This window comes from Bos indicus, chromosome 5 (assembly GCF_029378745.1).
Source record: "Bos indicus isolate NIAB-ARS_2022 breed Sahiwal x Tharparkar chromosome 5, NIAB-ARS_B.indTharparkar_mat_pri_1.0, whole genome shotgun sequence".
In the NCBI taxonomy this organism is placed as follows: domain Eukaryota; kingdom Metazoa; phylum Chordata; class Mammalia; order Artiodactyla; family Bovidae; genus Bos; species Bos indicus.
Genome location: NC_091764.1, coordinates 14,878,923 through 14,897,331, shown reverse-complemented (window position 1 = coordinate 14,897,331; position 18,409 = coordinate 14,878,923). Strand labels below are relative to the sequence as shown.

The following is an 18,409-nucleotide window of genomic DNA, read 5'->3' as shown; positions in this document are numbered from 1 at the left end:
GAATACATAAAGGATGAATGTGATCAGATTGAACTTCATTTTGAAATCTGGTCTTGGTGAGGTTCTGAATTTTTAAGTTAAATGAGTGTTTAAAAGATTTTCCCAATTAAGATGGGCCTCCCAGGTGGCTCAGTGGTACAGAATCCATCTACCAATGCAAGAGACGCCAGAGATGCAGATTCCATCCCTGGGTCAGGAAGATCCCCTGGAGGAGGAAATGGCATCCCAGTCCAGTATTTTTGCTTGGCGAATCCCATGGACAGAGGAGCCTGGCAGACTACAGTCTATGGGGTCGCAAAGAGTCAGACACGACTTAGTGACTGAGCACACACACAACAATTATTTTAGTAGATTGTTACATGCTTCTGTTGTTCCTTGTCCAGTTCTAACTGTTGCTTCCTGACCTGCACACAGATTTATCAAGAGGCACGTCAGGCGGTCTGGTATTCCCATCTCTTTCAGAGTTGTCCACAGTTTAATGTGATCCACACAGTCAAAGGCTTTGGCATAGTCAATAAAGCAGAAATAGATGTTTTTCTGGAACGCTCATGCTTTTTTGATGATCCAATGGATGCTGGCAATTTGATCTCAGGTTCCTTTGCCTTTTATAAAACCAGCTTGAACAACATTTGGTAGTTTATGGTTCACGTGTTGCTGAAGCCTGGCTTGGAGAATTTTGAACATTATTTTACTAGCATGTAAGATGAGTGCAATTGTGCGGTAGTTTGAGCATTCTTTGGCATTGCCTTTCTTTGGGATTGGAATGAAAACTGACCTTTCCAGTCCTGTGGCCACTGCTGAGTTTTCCAAATTTTCTAGCATATTGACTGCAGCACTGTAACAGCATCATCTTTTAGGATTTGAAATAGCTCAACTGGTTGCTTCCATGTCCTGGCTATTACAAACAGTGCTGCAATGAACATTGGAGTACACATGTCTCATTCAATTCTGGTTTCCTCGGTGTGTATGCCCAGCAGTAGGATTGCTGGGTCATAAGGCAGTTACCTAGATGTCCATCAGCAGATGAATGGATAAGAAAGCTGTGGTACATGTATACAATGGAGTATTACCCAGCCATTAAAAAGAATACATTTGAATCAGTTCTAATGAGGTGGATGAAACTGGAGCCTATTATACAGAGTGAAGTAAGCCAGAAGAAAAACACCAATACAATATACTAATGCATATATATGGAATTTAGAAAGATGTAACAATAACCCTGTATGCAAGACAGCAAAAGAAACACAGATGTATAGAACAGTCTTTTGGACTCTGTAGGAAAGGGAGAGGGTGGGATGATTTGGGAAAATGTCATTGAAACATGTATAATATCATACAAGAAATGAATAGCCAGTCCAGGTTCGATGCAGGATACAGGATGCTCGGGGCTGGTGCACTGGGATGACCCAGAGGGATGGTATGGGGAGGGAGGAGGGAGGGGGGTTCAGGATGGGGAACACGTGTATACCTGTGGCGGATTCATGTTGATGTATGGCAAAACCAATACAATATTGTAAGGTAATTAGCCTCCAATTAAAATAAATAAATTAAAAAAAAAAAGAGAAATAGCTCAACTGGAATTCTATCAAATCCACTAACTTTGTTCGTAGTGATGCTTCCTAAGGCCCACTTGACTTCACATTTCAGGATGTCTGGCTCTAGGTGAGTGATCACACCATTGTGATTACCTGGATCATGACGATCTTTTTTATACAGATCTTGTGTGTATTCAGGCCACCTCTTCTTAATATTTTCTGCTTCTGTTCGGGCCATACCATTTCTGTCCTTTATTGAGCTCATCTCTGCATGGAATGTTCTCTTGGTACTCTAAGTTTCTTGAAGAGATCTCTAGACTTTTCCATTCTATTGTTTTCCTCTATTTCTTTGCACTGATTGCTGAGGAAGGTTTTCTTATCTCTCCTTATTATTCTTTGGAACTCTGCATTCAAATGGGTATACCTTTCTTTTTCTCCTTTGCTTTTCACTTCTCTTCTTTTCACAACTATTTGTAAGGCCTCATCAGACAGACATTTTCATTTTTTCCATTTCTTTTTCTTGGGGATGGTCTTGCTCCCTGTCTCCTGTCAGTGTCATGAGCCTCCGTCCATAGTTCCTCAGGCATTCTATCTATAAGATCTAGTCCCTTATATCTATTTCTCAACTCCACTGTATAATCATAAGAGATTTGATTTAGGTCATACCTGAATGGTCTAGTGGTTTTCCCTACTTTCTTCAATTTAAGTCTGAATTTGGCAATAAGGAGTTCCTGATCTAAGCCACAGTCAGCTCCCGGTCTTGTTTTTGCTGACTGTAAGAGCTTCTCCATCTTTGACTGCAAAGAATATAATTAATCTGATTTCAGTGTTGACCATCTGGTGATGTCTATGTGTACAGTCTTTTCATGTGTTGTTGGAAGAGGGTGTTTGCTATGATCAGTACATTCTCTTGGCAGAACTCTATTGGCCTTTGCCCTGCTTCATTCTGTACTCCAAGGCCAAATTTGCCTGTTACTCCAAATGTTTCTTGACTGCCTACTTTTGCATTCTAGGCTCCTATAATGAAAAGGACATCTTTTTTGGGTGTTAATTCCAGAAGGTCTTGTAGGTCTTCATAGAAATGTTCAATTTCAGCTTCTTCAGCATTACTGGTTGGAGCATAGACTTGGATTACCGTGATATTGAATGGTTTGCTTGGAGATGAACAGAGATCATTCTGTCGTTTTTGAGACTGCATCCAACTGGACATGGAACAACAAACTGGTTCCAAATAGGAAAAGGAGTACATCAGGGCTGTATACTATCACTGTGCTTATTTAACTTATATGCAGAGTATATCATGAGAAATGCTGGGCTGGATGAAGCACAAGCTGGAATCAAGATTGCTGGGAGAAATATCAATAACCTCGGATACGCAGATGACACCACCCTTATGGCAGAAAGTGAAGAAGAACTAAAGAGCCTTTTGATGAAAGTGAAAGAGGAGAGTGAAAAAGGTGGCCTAAAGCTCAATGTTCAGAAAACAAAGACCATAGCATCCAGTCCCATCACTCTATGGAAAATAGATGGGGAAACAGCGGAAACAATGACAGACTGTTTTTTATGGGGGGGGGCGGTGCTCCAAAATCACTGCAGATGGTGACTGCAGCCATGAAATAAAGAGATACTTACTCCTTGGAAGAAAAGTTATGACCAAACTAGACAGCATATTCAAAAGCAGAGACATTACTTTGCCAACAAAGCTCCATCTAGTCAAGGCTATGGTTTTTCCAGTAGTCATGTATGGATGTGAGAGTTGGACTATAAAGAAACCTGAGCAGTGACGAATTGATGTTTTGAACTGTGCTGTTGGAGAAGACTCCTGAGATCCCTTGGACTGCAAGGAGATCCAACCAGTCCATCCTAAAGGAAATCAGTCCTTAATATTCATTGGAAGGATTAATGTTGAAGTTGAAACTCCAATACTTTGGCCACCTGATGTGAAGAGCTGACTCACTGGAAAAGACTCTGATGCTGAGAAAGATTGAAAGCAGGAGGAGAAGGGGACAACAGAGGATGAGATGGCTGGATGGCATCACTGACTCAATGGACATGAGTTTGGGTAAACTCCAGGAGTTGGTGATGGACAGGGAGGCCTGGCATGCTGCAGTCCATGGGGTCGCAAAGAGTCAGGCAGGATTGAGCAAACGAACTGAACTGAAACATGCTTCTAGAAATAGCTCTAGATGAGGCCAAGAGAGACTGCTTCAACTAATCAAATGTTAGCATATGTGACAAATGCCAGATCGGAGCATAAGTTTTAATACGATTGTGTGGTTCAGCTTGACCATAAGAATTTACAGACTTACTCCTTCAGCCTAGATACCAAGTAGAAGTACAGTCAACCTGAAGGCACCTGCAGCGTACATGTCACACGAGTAAGAAATAAATCAAGGTATTTGTAAATTGCTATGATTCAGGGATTGCCTGTTATACAGAATAACCCAGTGAAAGAAAACTAACACATCTCTCAAGATTAACTGTTTCACCCAAAGACTAAAACTAACCTGAATAAGAATAGCAGCCTTCTCCTTCTGTTCTTGGATATTCACGGTATTTTTAACTTTTTCTTTCTTTAAAATAGTTTGGTTTTCAATGCAAGAATTTGGCTTGGATGTCAGGGGTCCTATTGTGGCAGGGTGTAGCTTTGCAGAGAAATGAATCTGCCTGCGCACAATATAACCATGCCAGTATGCCTGGATTACCATAGCTGCCATACTATTAAGAGAAGAAAAAATTATTTTTAGTATCCATAATATACAGCTGCAGATAACAGATCCTCATAAGCTATATTTATTTGTAAATTAGACTATATAAAGTATTATTTTAAAATAAGACCTGCTCTTTTATTTAACTGTAGTCATAGAAGTAAAAATAATATGGACACCTTCAAATCTGAAGGAGAGAAATGGGCCAGTAACTTAGTGATATGAGTCCTAGGGATTTTTGTTTCTTTTAAGGAGGATGATATTACCGAGACTTTGTATGATAGTGGGGATTTGAGCCAGTAGTAAGGGGGAAAATGTGATGATGCAAAGAGGGGAACAAAGGTAGGAGTCAGTGTTGAGTTGGCAAGAGAGGATGGGATCTTGTTCACAGAGGGGAAATTAGGTTTTGAGAGGAAGTAGGACCCTCCTTCATTTTCAGAGAAAGGACTCATCAGGTCTTTGTGAGCTTCATTTTCCTCCCTGCCCGTGGACAGATACATAAATCATTCTCTTACAAGCCCAGTAGTAAATTCTAACATTTTTCCAGTCTACATCTATAGGCTATTATCTGGCATTCCATCAATCAACACTGTGTTTTCCCCATATCCCCATAAGCTGCCCAGCAACAATAGCAAAAATTTAATAGCAATGTAGGTTGACTATAATTGGGTTCTCAGTTTGCTTAATCATTTAATGTTTCATCATTGGATATGCTTTTTCCCACACAGATTACTGCAGAAATATTATCATGGTACATGGTATAGTCAAAGTGCTAACTATTATCTTAATTGCTTTTCAGACCCTTGAGTTCAGTTTTAAAAGACATATAAAGGAGAAGTGACTGATGCACATTCACTTTCTCAGGCTGCCTTGGAACAGTTTTCAATAATTTTATAATTGCAGAGCCCAAAGAAATTTTTTCATTTCAAACAAAGTCAGTTTAAGGCAAAGTGGAATTAAGCAATAAACTGCCAGAAATGATGGCTTCTGAGGTGATGCTTGTGGTAAAGAATCCACCTGCCGATGCAGGAAACTTAAGAAATGTGGATTTGATCCCTGGGTCAGGAAGATGCACTGGAGGAGGACATGGCAACTCACTCCATTACTCTTACCTGAAGAATCCCCATGGACAGAGGAGCCTGGTGGGCTACGGTCCATAGGGTCATAAAGAGTCGGGCACAAATGAAGCAACTCAGCATACATGAAATATGGAATGAGGTAATCATTTTCTGTTGTTATGAATATTGTTATCAGCATCACCACCATTTTATGTAAAGCCTGTGGAAGTCTTCAATCTATTTTTCTATGAATTTAAATTAGTGGATAAAACTTTCTGCCTTAAGATAAATTACTCATACTCATTATACAAAGAGAAACCATGTTTCAACAAAACATTTCCTCCTACTAGGGTAAATGGTGCTCTTGCGTATTCAGTCTGACTCTTCGGGATCCCATAGATGATAGCCTGCCAGCCTCCGCTGTCCATGGAGTTTTCCAGGCAAAAATACCAGGGTAAATAGAACTTAGTAAATTTTGCTATGGAATTAATTCACATTTGATCATTCAGCCATTAATTCATTCCTTCATCTTTTGGACAAAAATGAGCTAACAAATTTGAAAAAGAGTAGATATATGTATGCGTATAACTGAATCACTTTGCTATACACCTGAACTAACACAACACTGTTTATTAAATATGCTCCAACATAAAACAATTTTAAAAAAGATTAAAAAATGAGTTCAGGACTTTTAAGGCACAATAATACCAATCCATATTGAGGTGATAAAAAAATATCTGAAAACATATTTGCAATGTATAACTGGTAAAGAACGAAAAGTTGTTTAAAACAAAAGGTTGAAAGATTAGTAAGAAAATACATTTAACCTGAGACAGTGCCTTATATTTCTCTACAGATACATGCAAGTTTCACAGACCATAATCCTGAGTTTCTTATAAAGCTAACCAGTCATTTAGCGCTTGAATTCCTCAGCCCACTATCTTTAAAATTTCCCAAGGAAGAAAATAAAACGGTATGTGAGGAATATTTTCCTCAGTAACACTAACACTATGCTATGCTAAGTCACTTCAGTCGTGTCCGACTCTGTGTGACCCCATAGACGGCAGCCCACCAGGCTCCCCCGTCCCCGGGATTCTCCAGGCAAGAACACTGGAATGGGTTGCCATTTCCTTCTCCAATGCATGAAAATGAAAAGTGAAAGTGAAGTCGCTCAGTCGTGTCCGACCCTCAGCGACCCCATGGACTGCAGCCCACCAGGCTCCTCCGTCCATGGGATTTTCCAGGCAAGAGTACTGGAGTGGGGTGCCATTGCCTTCTCCGAACACTAACACTGGGACTGCTTTTCACCACACAGAAAGCAGGAAAAGGTAAAGAAGCTGACTTAGGGCTTCCTGAATGTTATTAGGTGGTCTCCATGTTGGGAAAAGCAGCTCATATTATTACTATCATCAGCATCATATTTTTTTTTTAGTAAAAACAATGATGCTAACAATGCTCTAAGCACAGGAACATATGAAAATTATGCTTAGGAAACAACAGCACAACCGATGATGAATCTCCTTGAAACACTGAATGGCAAGGTTCAACAAGTGGGCATACATTTTCTTTTCCCTTTATTCTTTGGTCTTTGGTTTGTCTATATTTTCAGTTCCTCATCCTTTCTTATTATTATTTGGCAATTTTATTTACCATGAATAAACAGCTCAATGTTGTTTATCTGAAATTTTAATAGACAATGTCTGGAGTGTTTAGAGCTAACAGGATTCAAACAAGTAATGTCTAGGGTACCCTGGCTAAAACTACCCCAAAACATACCAATATATTTGGCATGCTGAATATTTTAGTGAAAGTGAAAGTCGCTCAGTCATTTTCCGACCCTTTGTGACCCCACGGACTATACAGTCCATAGCATTCTCCAGGCCAGAATACTGGAGTGGGTAGCCTTTCCCTTCTCCAGGGAATCTTCCCAGTCCAGGGATCAAATCCAGGTCTCCTGCAGAGCAGGTGGATTCTTTACCAGCTGAGCCACAAGGAAGCCCAAGAATACTGGAGTGGGTAGCCTATCCCTTCTCCAGTGGATCTTCCTGACCCAGGAATTGAACTGGGGTCTCCTGCACTGTATGTGGATTCTTTACCAACTGAGCTACCAGGGACTATTTTAAGCTCAAGGGATTTGAGAAAAGGCCTGTGCAGGAAGGATTTTCTGACCTTCCCTGGAAGTATATCCTAAGACCCTCATATGAGAGGTCTTTACAGTATTTTAAGAATAATGAGATTGCTTTATTTCTTATTAAAAGTTCTTTTTAATTATTTAGAGATTAGAAGGCAGAAAAAATAATTTCACAGTTACTCATCTTAAATTAAATAATACTAGTTGATTAAATAAGAACCTGCCAAAATTCAACCAAATTAATCTGTACTGTATTTAATAATCTGTGCATATCATAAAACATAAGGAAATGAACATGAAATATGATAGGATTTAAATCCTTTACCAAATTATCATTATCCATAAAAACAATAAAACATAATGGTAAAAGAAAAATGATCTATAAAACTTACATTTTTTCGTGATGTTCAGTATTCTGGCAGTTCTCCAGTAGAAACCTTGTCCTTACCGTTTCAATGAATGGTATTCTTTTGCTGGGGAAACTACTTGTCTTGCTGTCTTCTCTTTTCTGGTCTACTATTTCTTCCTGATTTCTTTCTTTTGTATCTTCACATAAGGAGGGGTTGGTTGATGAGGAATGACTAGAGCCAGAGTCCATCCATTTCTCAGAAATATCTGGTGAGTTCAGTTTATATTCATTTGCAGAAGAGTAAAGAACTCTATTTTGCTGTTTGCTATCACTGTGTGTAGGAGGCAAATGATTCTGCTGGGCTTCTGATTCACCTCTCCTGGTCATACTTACATCCCCATGTTCATGCACACATCGACATTCATTACTAAGTGTCATCAATTTCTTAAAATAATAGCAGAGATTTTGTGCAACATCCAAGGTGAATATATTTCTGAGCAAATAAATAATGAGGACATTTAATAAAAAGAATTATATCAGCAAATGGTTACACCTGTACAGATTTTGAAAATATCCCTATGTGGCCTGACATGAATATTAAATTTTACTACAAAATTCATTAAAACTTGATTTCTGATTGTTTTTGTAAAAACTGATCTCATTACACACAAAAAGTGAAAATATTTCTGTAGTTAATCTCAATCCATTAATCCAGACAAAACATCTGGAAGTTTTAGAATCACTTTTATCCTAGGTATTTTTGGTACAAGTGAATGAGAAAAATCCATGCTTTTACTGCCATAAACATGAGAAATCATGGCTGCCTAAATTTGGAGATGTTATTTATGAAACAAGATTAAAAGTACTTTGTACACTGACTTTTGCCATGCAAAATATTTGTATTGGACAATTAAACAAATAACTTACATTATGGGAAAGTTTTTATTTCCATTTTTCTCTGGAAAAAATATCTGTTGCAAAGATCATTCAAATACTTTAAGACATAAATGCCTATGATTCTCCTGAATAATTGTTGGATTTAAGTATTCCAAATGAAATGAAAGTTATATTTCCTAAAATGTAGAGATAGACACTTTCTATGTTTACAAATGGAGACATTAGCATAGATTCCTCTAATATATGTTAATAATATATCCTTTTTGTTGGTGAATAATGCAGAAAAAGTTCACTTCAATATTGGATGTCAACTGTTTATGGCTAAGTGCTGAATTCACCACCATTTATGATTTAACATAAAAATGGTCAATTTCCAATTCTAAAGTGACACTTAATTGCAATAGCAATAAATTCTTAAAAATAACTGTAAATCTAAATTTCAACACGAGGGTTAAGAGTCATTTTTACATAAAAATCGTAGGTTACCATAAATACACAAGGAGATATCAATTTAGGTTTACAAAAATACAAATGTAAAATAAGCTATTTATTCAAAGTAAACTATCCATAACAATTGGAATTATTTTTAAAGCTGTAAGATATGTTTATAATCTGATTAGACTATATTTTAAAAAACCATTTAAATAGAAAAAAACAACTCTTACATAGGATGAGCAGTACGACAGTATAAATAGCAAAAATTTAATATGTAATTTAGTAATTAAGTTTAGACATTTGGAAGCACATATCATTGTTCCATTTATAATGCAGACATCATATGAAAATATAAAATAATTTTTCTTTTTCATTTGTGTTTTTTGGAGTAGTATAAATTATAAAATAAAGTTTTAATACATAAATTGTAATTCATTTATAGTAATACATTCAGGATTCATGTATCATGAATTTGGTCTCATCCCTTCATGGCAAATAGATGGGGAAACAATGGAAACAGTGGCAGACTTTGAGGGGCTCCAAAATCACTGCAGATGGTGACTGCAGCCATGAAATTAAAAGATGCCTCGTCCTTGGAAGAAAAGTTATGACCAACCTAGGCAGCATATTAAAAAGAAGAGACATTACTTTGCCAACAAAGGTATGTTTAGGCAAAGCTATGGTTTTTCCAGGAGCCACGTATGATTGTGAGAGTTGGACTATAAAGAAAGCTGAGCGCCGAAGAATTGATGCTTTTGAACTACGGTGTTGGAGATGACTCTTGACAGTCCCTTGGACTGCAAGGAGATCAAACTGGTCCATCCTAAAGGAAATCAGTCCTGAATATTCATTGGAAAGACTGATGCTGAAGCTGAAACTCCAATACTTTGGCCACCTGATGCAAAGAACTGACTCACTGGAAAAGACCCTGATGCTGGGAAAGATTGAAGGCAGGAGGAGAAGGGGATGACAGAGGATGAGATGGTTGATGGCATCACCGACTTGATTCACATGAGTCTGAGTAAGCTCCAGAAGTTGGTAATGGACAGAGAAGCCTGGCATGCTGCAGTCCATGAGGTCACAAAGAGTCAGACGCAACTGAGTGACTGAACTGAACTGAATTCAGAATTCAGGGTGGGGGATAGGAAGTTCTTTTTCTTTGATATATTTTTAGGACTCTGTTCTCAGCCTCTGCCCTCTGAATATGTGCATGTCTTGACTGCTTTTCTCCACTATGCACCCATAACTTAATACATAAAAATATGTGTAATATTATTCTTTATATAATAGATATATAATAAATATTATATGTTTTATAAAACTTGACTTGTTGCATTGTAATGACTTATTTAGCTAATTTTCTCTTAATGAAATCATGAATTCTTTCAGGCCAAAATGTAATACTTAACTTCTTATGTGTCTTGTCCATCAATAATTGATGACTAAATGTATCACTGAATAATTGAATGAACAAATGAATGAGTGTATATTGGTGTGAAGCTATCTTAATGCTTTCATTTATTTTGATCTAATTTTAGCCTTTAATATATGCTCAAAATACAGATTAATACATTTCAAATAATAAAAGATGATACTCATAGATGTATTTTTTAAAGAGGAAAATATTCCTAAAACACACTGTAAAAGTCCAAAAAGGTAGTACTGTATTGATCAGAAAAATTTTTAATGCTATGTATAAATTGCATTATATCTTTTAATTACAACAAGATGATAACAGTCTTACCTGTCACCAGTAATATATTTTTCACTTAGTAAGTTAAATTCTCTAATTTGGGACTGACAATGTTCCAGGAAATGCTCTAATTCTAGTTGATGGTGTCCTTCAGTGTGACGTTCTGTACGAGAGGTTAGCATTTCACCATTGAGGATCCTTAGAGCAGGTAATATCTTAAGTAGAGAATGCCTATTAAAAATAGGAAAAAATTAATAATCTTGAAAAGGAGAGTTTATAACTAAAATAATTTATGTGCCTATTATTTAAATAATATAAGCAGAGAATATATCTCTGAAGTTATTGATTTTATAGAGAAAATTCTATTTTTTTAAATTATGATATCATGCCATGTATCAAGTAAGTTTCAGAGTTCTTGATACACATTTAATCATTTTCTTCTAAACCACAAATGGTAAATTCAAGCAGCTGGAAACTTGGGCTGGGAGTAGTAAATAAAAATCTGCATTATGAGAAAGACAGTATCAGGCACACTCTTTCTAAAATAAGATAATGTAACTGAAAATTACTGTCTGTTTCAGAAGTAGGTGTGAATTCTGATCATTTCTCAGTGAAACATACTGAAAATAGGGTTAAACAAAAAGGGTGGTGATTACTCAATATTTCATGATCTGGAAATTCCAAAATTATATTTCTCCTTGAATCTTGGTAAGGATTATAATAAATAATCTCCAAATTATGAGCAAAAGCCTTTATCAATTTAAAGGTTAATGCTATGAAAAAGCAGGTCAGAAAGCAAAAGCGGTCTACCAAACCCAGCCACTTCGAAGTACTTCCCAAGCTTTACGCAAGAAAGCATATAGGCTTCTTTTCACAAGGCTGTTTATGGTCACAGGGGCAAACTAAACTTATTGAGTGAGTAAAACTTCTTACTAAAACACTAACGGTTCCTTTGAGGAAAATTATAAGTCACTGACAACAGATATCAAAGAAGCCTACATAAATGGAAAGATGTCCCATGGGAAAATAAATCTGTGGATAAGAAGATTCAATATTGTCAAAAGTCAGTTTTTCCCAACTTGATCTAGAGATATAACATATCTAATTAAAATATCAGCAAGATATTTTGTCGATATCAACAAATTGATTTGAAAGTTATATAAACAGGCAAAAGAGGGAGATAGCCAACTTAGTTTTGAAGAAAATTTGGAAGACTAACACTACCTGACTTCAAAATAATCTATGAAGCTACAGTAATCAAGATAATTTAGTAATGGCAAAAGAATAATCAAATAGATTGATGGAACAGAATAGAGAATGCAGAAATAGACCAACATAGTCAGTATAATGGAGAAAAGATAACACTTTTCAACTATTGGTGCTAGAGTAACTGAGCATCCCCCTGTGCAAAAAAATTAAAGAATCTAAACGTCCAGATGCAGACCTCTTAAGCTTCACAGAAATTAACTCAAAATGGATCACAGACTTTAAAGCAAAGTGCAAAACCCTAAAACTCCTATAAGAAAAAAAATCTAATAAAATCCAGATGACCTTGGGTATGGTGATGACTTTTTAGATACAATACCAAAGGCATATCTATGAAAAATTTGTTGATGAGTTGAACTTCATTAAAATTAAAAATTCCCACACCTAGGGACACTGTCAATTCGATGACAAGTCATACACTGGGAGAAAATATTTGCAAAAGACACATCTGATAAATTACTGTTATCCAAAATATACAAAAAAGAAAAGCTTAAAACTCAATGATAAGAAAATGAATGTCTTGGTTTAAAAGTGAGCCAAACATATTAAAGACATCTTACCAAAATATATAAATATGACAAACAAGCATTAATTAATGGATTGCAAATTATAACAACAATGAGATACTACTACCTACCTAGTATAATGTCCACAATCCAAAATACTGATAACACCAAATGCTGGTGAGGATGTGGAGAAACAGGAATTCTAATTAAGTGCTGGTGCTAATGAAAAATGGGAGAGACATTTTGGAAGATAGTTTGGTGGTTTCTTACCAAATTAAACATCTTTATTTTTGATCTAGCAATCAGTCTCCTTGGTATTTATCCAGATGAACTGAAAATGCATGTCCATACAAAAACCTGCCCATATATGTTTATAGCAGTTTTATTTGTTTCAGCCAAAAATTGGAAACAACCAAGATGTCCTTCAGTAGGTGAACTGAAAGATAAACTGTGATATATTCATACAGTATAAAATTATTTAGCATTAAAAAAAATGAGCTATCCATCCATGAACAAACATAGAGGAAATGCAAATGCATATTACTGAGTGAAAAAAGCTGATCTGAAAAAGGCATATATTGTATAATTCCAATTGTTCTACATTCTGGAAAAAAAGCAAAATTATGTAGACAACAAGATTAATGGTTGCTTTAAGAGGTTAAAGCAAGCAAAGAAATGCTCAAAATTCTCCAAGCTAGGCTTTAACAGTACATGAACTTCCAGATATTCAAGCTGGGTTTAGAAAAGGCAGAGGAACCAGATATCAAATTGACAACATCCACTGGATCACAGAAAAAGCAAGAGAATTCCAGAAAAACAGAATTCTGCTTCATCGACTAAGCTAAAGCCTTTGACTGTGTAGACCACAACAAACTGTGGAACATTCTTAAAGAGATGGAAATACCAGACCACCTAACCTGCCTCCTGAACAACCTGTATGCAGGTCAAGAAGCAACAATGGACTGGTTGGGAAAGGAGTGCATCATGGCAATATATAGCCACCCTGCTTATTAAATTTAAATGTAGAGCACATCATGCAAAATGCCAGCCTGGATGAAGCACAAGCTGGAATCAAGATTGCCAGGAGAAAAATCAGTAACCTCAGGTATCCTGATGACAACACGTTTATGGCAGAAAGCAAAGAGGAACTAAAGAACCTCTAGATGGAGGCAGAAGAGTGAAATAGCTGGCTTAAAACTCAACATTCAAAAAATGAAGATCATGGCATCTGATCCCATCATTTCATGGCAAATGATGATCCCATCATTTCATGGCAAATAGATGGGGAAACAATGGAAACAGTGACAGATTTTATTTTCTTGGGCTTCAAAATCACTGCAGATGTTGACTGCAGCCATGAAATTAAAAGATGCTTGCTCCTTGGAAGCAAAGATATGACTAAGCTAGACAGCATGTTAAAAAGCAGAGACATCACTTTGCCAACAAAGGTCCATCTAGTCAAACTATGGTTTTTCCAGTAGTCATGTATGGATGTGAGAGTTGGACCCTGAAGGCTGAGTGCCAAAGAATTGATTTTTTTGAACTGTGATGCTGGAGAAGACTCTTGAGAGTCCCTTGGACTGCAAGGAGATCAAACCAGTCTATCCTAAAGGAAATCAATCCTGAATATTCATTGGAAGGACTGATGCTGAAGCTGAAACTCCAATATTTTGGCCATCTGATGTGAAGAGCCGACTCATTAGAACTAGGGGCTCTAAGACAGAAGCGGGGGACACCCAATAATTGGAGGCTGGGTCATAGCCACCTTTAGAGGGAGAAGAAGTGGTCTGGGAGCAACAAAGAGCAAGGGGCTATTACTCCGTAGCAGCTTTATATTAGGCTGGGCAACTGGGCAGTTTCGTATTAAAAAAATAAACTGAGTACCAAATTAAAAAAAAAGAAAAGACTCTGATGCTGAAAAGATTGAAGGCAGGAGGAGAAGGGGATGATAGAGGACGAGATGGTTGGAAGGCATCCCTGACTCAATGGACATGAGTTTGAGCAAGCTCCAGGGCATGGTGATGGACAGGGAGGCCTGGCGTGCTGCAGTCCAAAGAGTTGCAAAGAGTCGGACATGACTGAGCAAATGAACAACAACAAATGGTTAAAGTAGAGGGAGGGATGAAAGGGCAAAGCACAGAGAATTGTTAAGGCTGTAAAATGATTCTACGCATTACCACATGGTGGATACATGTCATAACACATTCAAAACCCATAGAATGTAAAACACCGAGAGTGAACTCTAATATAAATCTACGGAGTTTGGGTGATAAATATGTGTCAGTGTAGGTTCATTGACTGTAAAAAGTATACCGCTTTGGGACTTCCCTGGCAGTCCGGTGGTTAAGATTCCATGATTCCAATGCAGGGAACACAGGTTTGATCTCTGGTCAGGGGATGAAGATTCTACATGCCGTGCACCATGGCCAAAAAATAAAAGTATACTGCTTTGGTGTGGGATATTTACAGTGAGGGAAATTGTACATGTGTGGGGACTGGGGGTGTGTGTGCTTTCTCTACTTTCTGCTCAGTTTTGCTGTTAACCTAAAAGTGCTCTAAAAATAAATTTTGGTAATTAAAAAGTGAAACAAACAGTTCTTAAACACTAAATGAAGGATGGCAGGGTAAGAGTACTAAAATGCTAAGAGTTAAGAAGGCAAAGCCTAATAACCGTTTTTCCTTCTATCTAGGTTGTATAGTCAGGATTGATATAGCTATTTGTGCAAACACAGTTGTAAAATATAATTTTAATTATTTTTTAATGGAGGAAGTGGTTCATTAAGGCAAAAATGCATAAGGCTAACCAAAGTCATAATGCATCCTGTGTATAGTTTATGATCTTGGTAGCCTTGGTATTAAATAAAAGTCATCATAAGAGAGGTACAAATACATCTTTTTCAATGAAACAAAATAGAAGAATACCACAGTTTTCCATTTCCTGGGGACACAGTTGACTAGCTCCCAAACTCCTCCAACCACTCCAGAAATACTGCCTTATTTTCCCCATACAGATAACAAATAAGAGAAAAAAAATTAGATTTAGATTTGGTTTTTCAGGGTAATTATCAAATGTTTTACAATGTTAAGAAGCAGATAAAAGCTTTGCTAATAATAAAGAGTTTAAGCTGTTAAAATTTGAGCCCATATATTTTGAGCTTTTAAAAAGTTATTTATTTTTAATTAAAGGATAATTACAATATTCTGTTAGTTTTTTCCATACATCAACATGGATCAGCCATAGCTATACCTACGTTCTCTCCCTCTTGAGTCTCCCACTCATCTCCCAACCCATCGCACCCCTCCAGGTTGTCACAGAGCCCCAGTTTTGAGTTCCCTGAGTCCTACAGCAAATCCTCCCTGGCTACCTATTTTACTTATGCTACAAAATATAGATTGGCTCATGAATTAATGTGTCGTCCTTGCACAGGGGCCATGCTAATCTTCTCTGTATCATTCCAATTTTAGTATATGTGCTTCTGCAGCTAGCATTGTTTTGAACTTTTTGAGGTGGCTTGAAGTTAGAATGCTTATCAATTCAAAAACTACCTATAATGCTTACCACAAAGGGTTACATATCTGGCATATATTGTGTTTCTGCTTAGAGCCATTGAAGATATGATTCAAAAGCAGAACATTACCTTAAGATAATAGCTATTCATCACAGGTGATAAGGTAAGCAGAGGCATTCACCTCAGAGATACAATATTAAATATAACAGGAAATCTTTTTCTAAGGCTTTCCTGTGGCTCAGTGGGTAAAGCATCTGCCTGCAACGTGGGAGACCTGGCTTCGATCCCTGGGTTGGGAAGATCACATGGAAAAGGCAAAGGCTACCCACTCCAGTATTCTGGTCTGGAGAAACTCCAAGGGGGTCACAAAGAGTCAGACACAACTGCTACTGCTGCTGCTGCTGCTAAGTCGCTTCAGTCGTGTCCGACTCTGTGCAACCCCGTAGACGGCAGCCCTGCAGGCTCCCCTGTCCATGGGATTCTCCAGGCAAGAACATTGGAGTGGGCTGCCATTTCCTTCTCCAATGTATGAAAGTGAAAACTGAAAGGGAAGTCGCTCAGTCGTGTCCGACTCTTAGCGACCCCTAAGGGTCGCAGCCTACCAGGCTCCTCTGCCCATGGGATTTTCCAGGCAAGAGTACTGGAGCGAACACAACTGAGTGACTTTCAATTTCACTTTTTCATCAAAGCAAGGAAATATTCAATCCTACCAAATAATTTATTACAGTACTAAGAAAGCAACATTGTATTCTAACTATTCATAAAAATACCCAGTCAGATTTCTTTAAGATATGACTGTGATGTCAAAATAACTTATTTAATAATAATTATAAAATGTCAAGTGTGAAAAAATGATTTTTGAGAGGTGATAATAGAGAGTATTGAAAGTTAAGACTATACTGGTGTTCATAATGCTTTAAAAATGCTCTATTACTGGTAAATTAAAAAAAAATTAAATCTCATAAATTATAGAAGAGCAAATAAAAGGCTTTTAATAACTTGGTGGAAATAGTTCTTGAGAATAGCAACATTTCTAATTCTTTGGGTACCAAGCAAATATCAATCTGATACCTTGATTTCCAGAATGAACCTGATCAGCTGATGAAATGAGTTATGCCAGTGACAGGCTCCAGTCTTTGAAATAGGTTCCCAGGAGGCGCTAGTGGTAAAGAACCCGCCTACCACTGCAGGAGACTTAAGAGACATGAGCTTGATCCCTGGGTCAGGAAGATCCCATGAAGAAGGGAATGACTATCCTTGGACAGAGAAGCCTGGACAGAGGAGCCAGGCAGGCCACGGCCCCTGGGGTCTCAAAGAGTTGGACATGACTGAAGCAACTGCACACATATGCATACCTTGGAAGGGAAATTAATAAAGCATATTATCTTATTATTATAAGTTGCATTCTTAGGGGTTAGGTAAAGCTAACTATCTTTTCCTTGAGGGTATAATCATTTCAGTAAGTGGTTGTATACACAAAACTTCTCACCAGGATGGTGGACCCATGGTGACAGTGCAGATGCAGTAATACTTGTGAGACACTCGTGAGAAGTCATCTTTCAGGTCTCAATATGGCTAAATGAGGAGTCAGTAAAAAGAAGGCAATGCTCATGCTGCTCACATGAGAGCCTCAGGGTCTAATACATCTATCTTTGCCTTAAAGTAAAGTGAAGCTGCTCAGTTGTGTCTGACTCTTTGCGACCCCATGGACTGTAGGTTCTTCCATTCATGGGATTTTCCAGGCAAGAATACTAGAGTGGGTTGTCATTTCCTTCTCCAGGGGATCTTCCCGACCCAGGGATCGAACCCAGGTCTCCCTCATTGTAGGCAGACACTTTACCGTCTGAGCCACCAGGGAAGTCTAAGTCTTTGCCTTAGCGACTCTCTAAATTAATTGAGATGAGAATTCAAGGAAGATTTTTTTGTGGGTCTCCAATCCCCAGTGTAGTGTTTCTGATAAGCTTGTCCTTGAAATACTTCTTCAGCTGTGCTTGGGATGTTTTTTGAAATGAAGAGTCCTCCGCTACACATAGACCTCTATTGACAAGTTCGGGGAAATGTGTATATATATATATATATATATATGTGTATATATATATATATTTAAATTCAGTCTCTCTTGTGCACTTTAAAGAATAAAATCAATACACTGGGAAGAAAATAGACTACAGCATGTTATGCTAAAATCAGATATGGTCAAGTTTGAAGTAAAAAAATAACTGAAACTCAAATCATTTATAAAATATCTTAAATTAAAAAAACAGCTTGCATTTTTCTTAAGGAAACTTATAGTCTATATATCAAGGATATCAGAAGAGTTTG

At 37.4% G+C, this 18,409-nt stretch overlaps 1 protein-coding gene and 1 non-coding gene across 8 annotated transcripts in view; both read right to left on the bottom strand.

Moving 5' to 3' along the window:
- LRRIQ1 (leucine rich repeats and IQ motif containing 1) overlaps positions 1 to 18,409 on the bottom strand; it is a 224,631-nt gene that overhangs the window by 113,970 nt on the left and 92,252 nt on the right. For all 7 annotated transcript variants that reach the window (XM_070788886.1, XM_070788891.1, XM_019960315.2 and 4 more), the window contains 3 exons: positions 10,858 to 11,037; positions 7,825 to 8,274; positions 4,043 to 4,253 (listed from right to left, as the gene is read on the bottom strand). In XM_070788886.1, coding sequence (XP_070644987.1) covers positions 4,043 to 4,253; positions 7,825 to 8,274; positions 10,858 to 11,037 — 841 coding nt within the window. The remainder of the gene's footprint in view (positions 1 to 4,042; positions 4,254 to 7,824; positions 8,275 to 10,857; positions 11,038 to 18,409) is intronic.
- On the bottom strand, positions 15,961 to 16,067 carry LOC139183402 (U6 spliceosomal RNA). Its single transcript, XR_011566990.1, has one exon. It is a non-coding gene; the product is annotated as a U6 spliceosomal RNA (small nuclear RNA).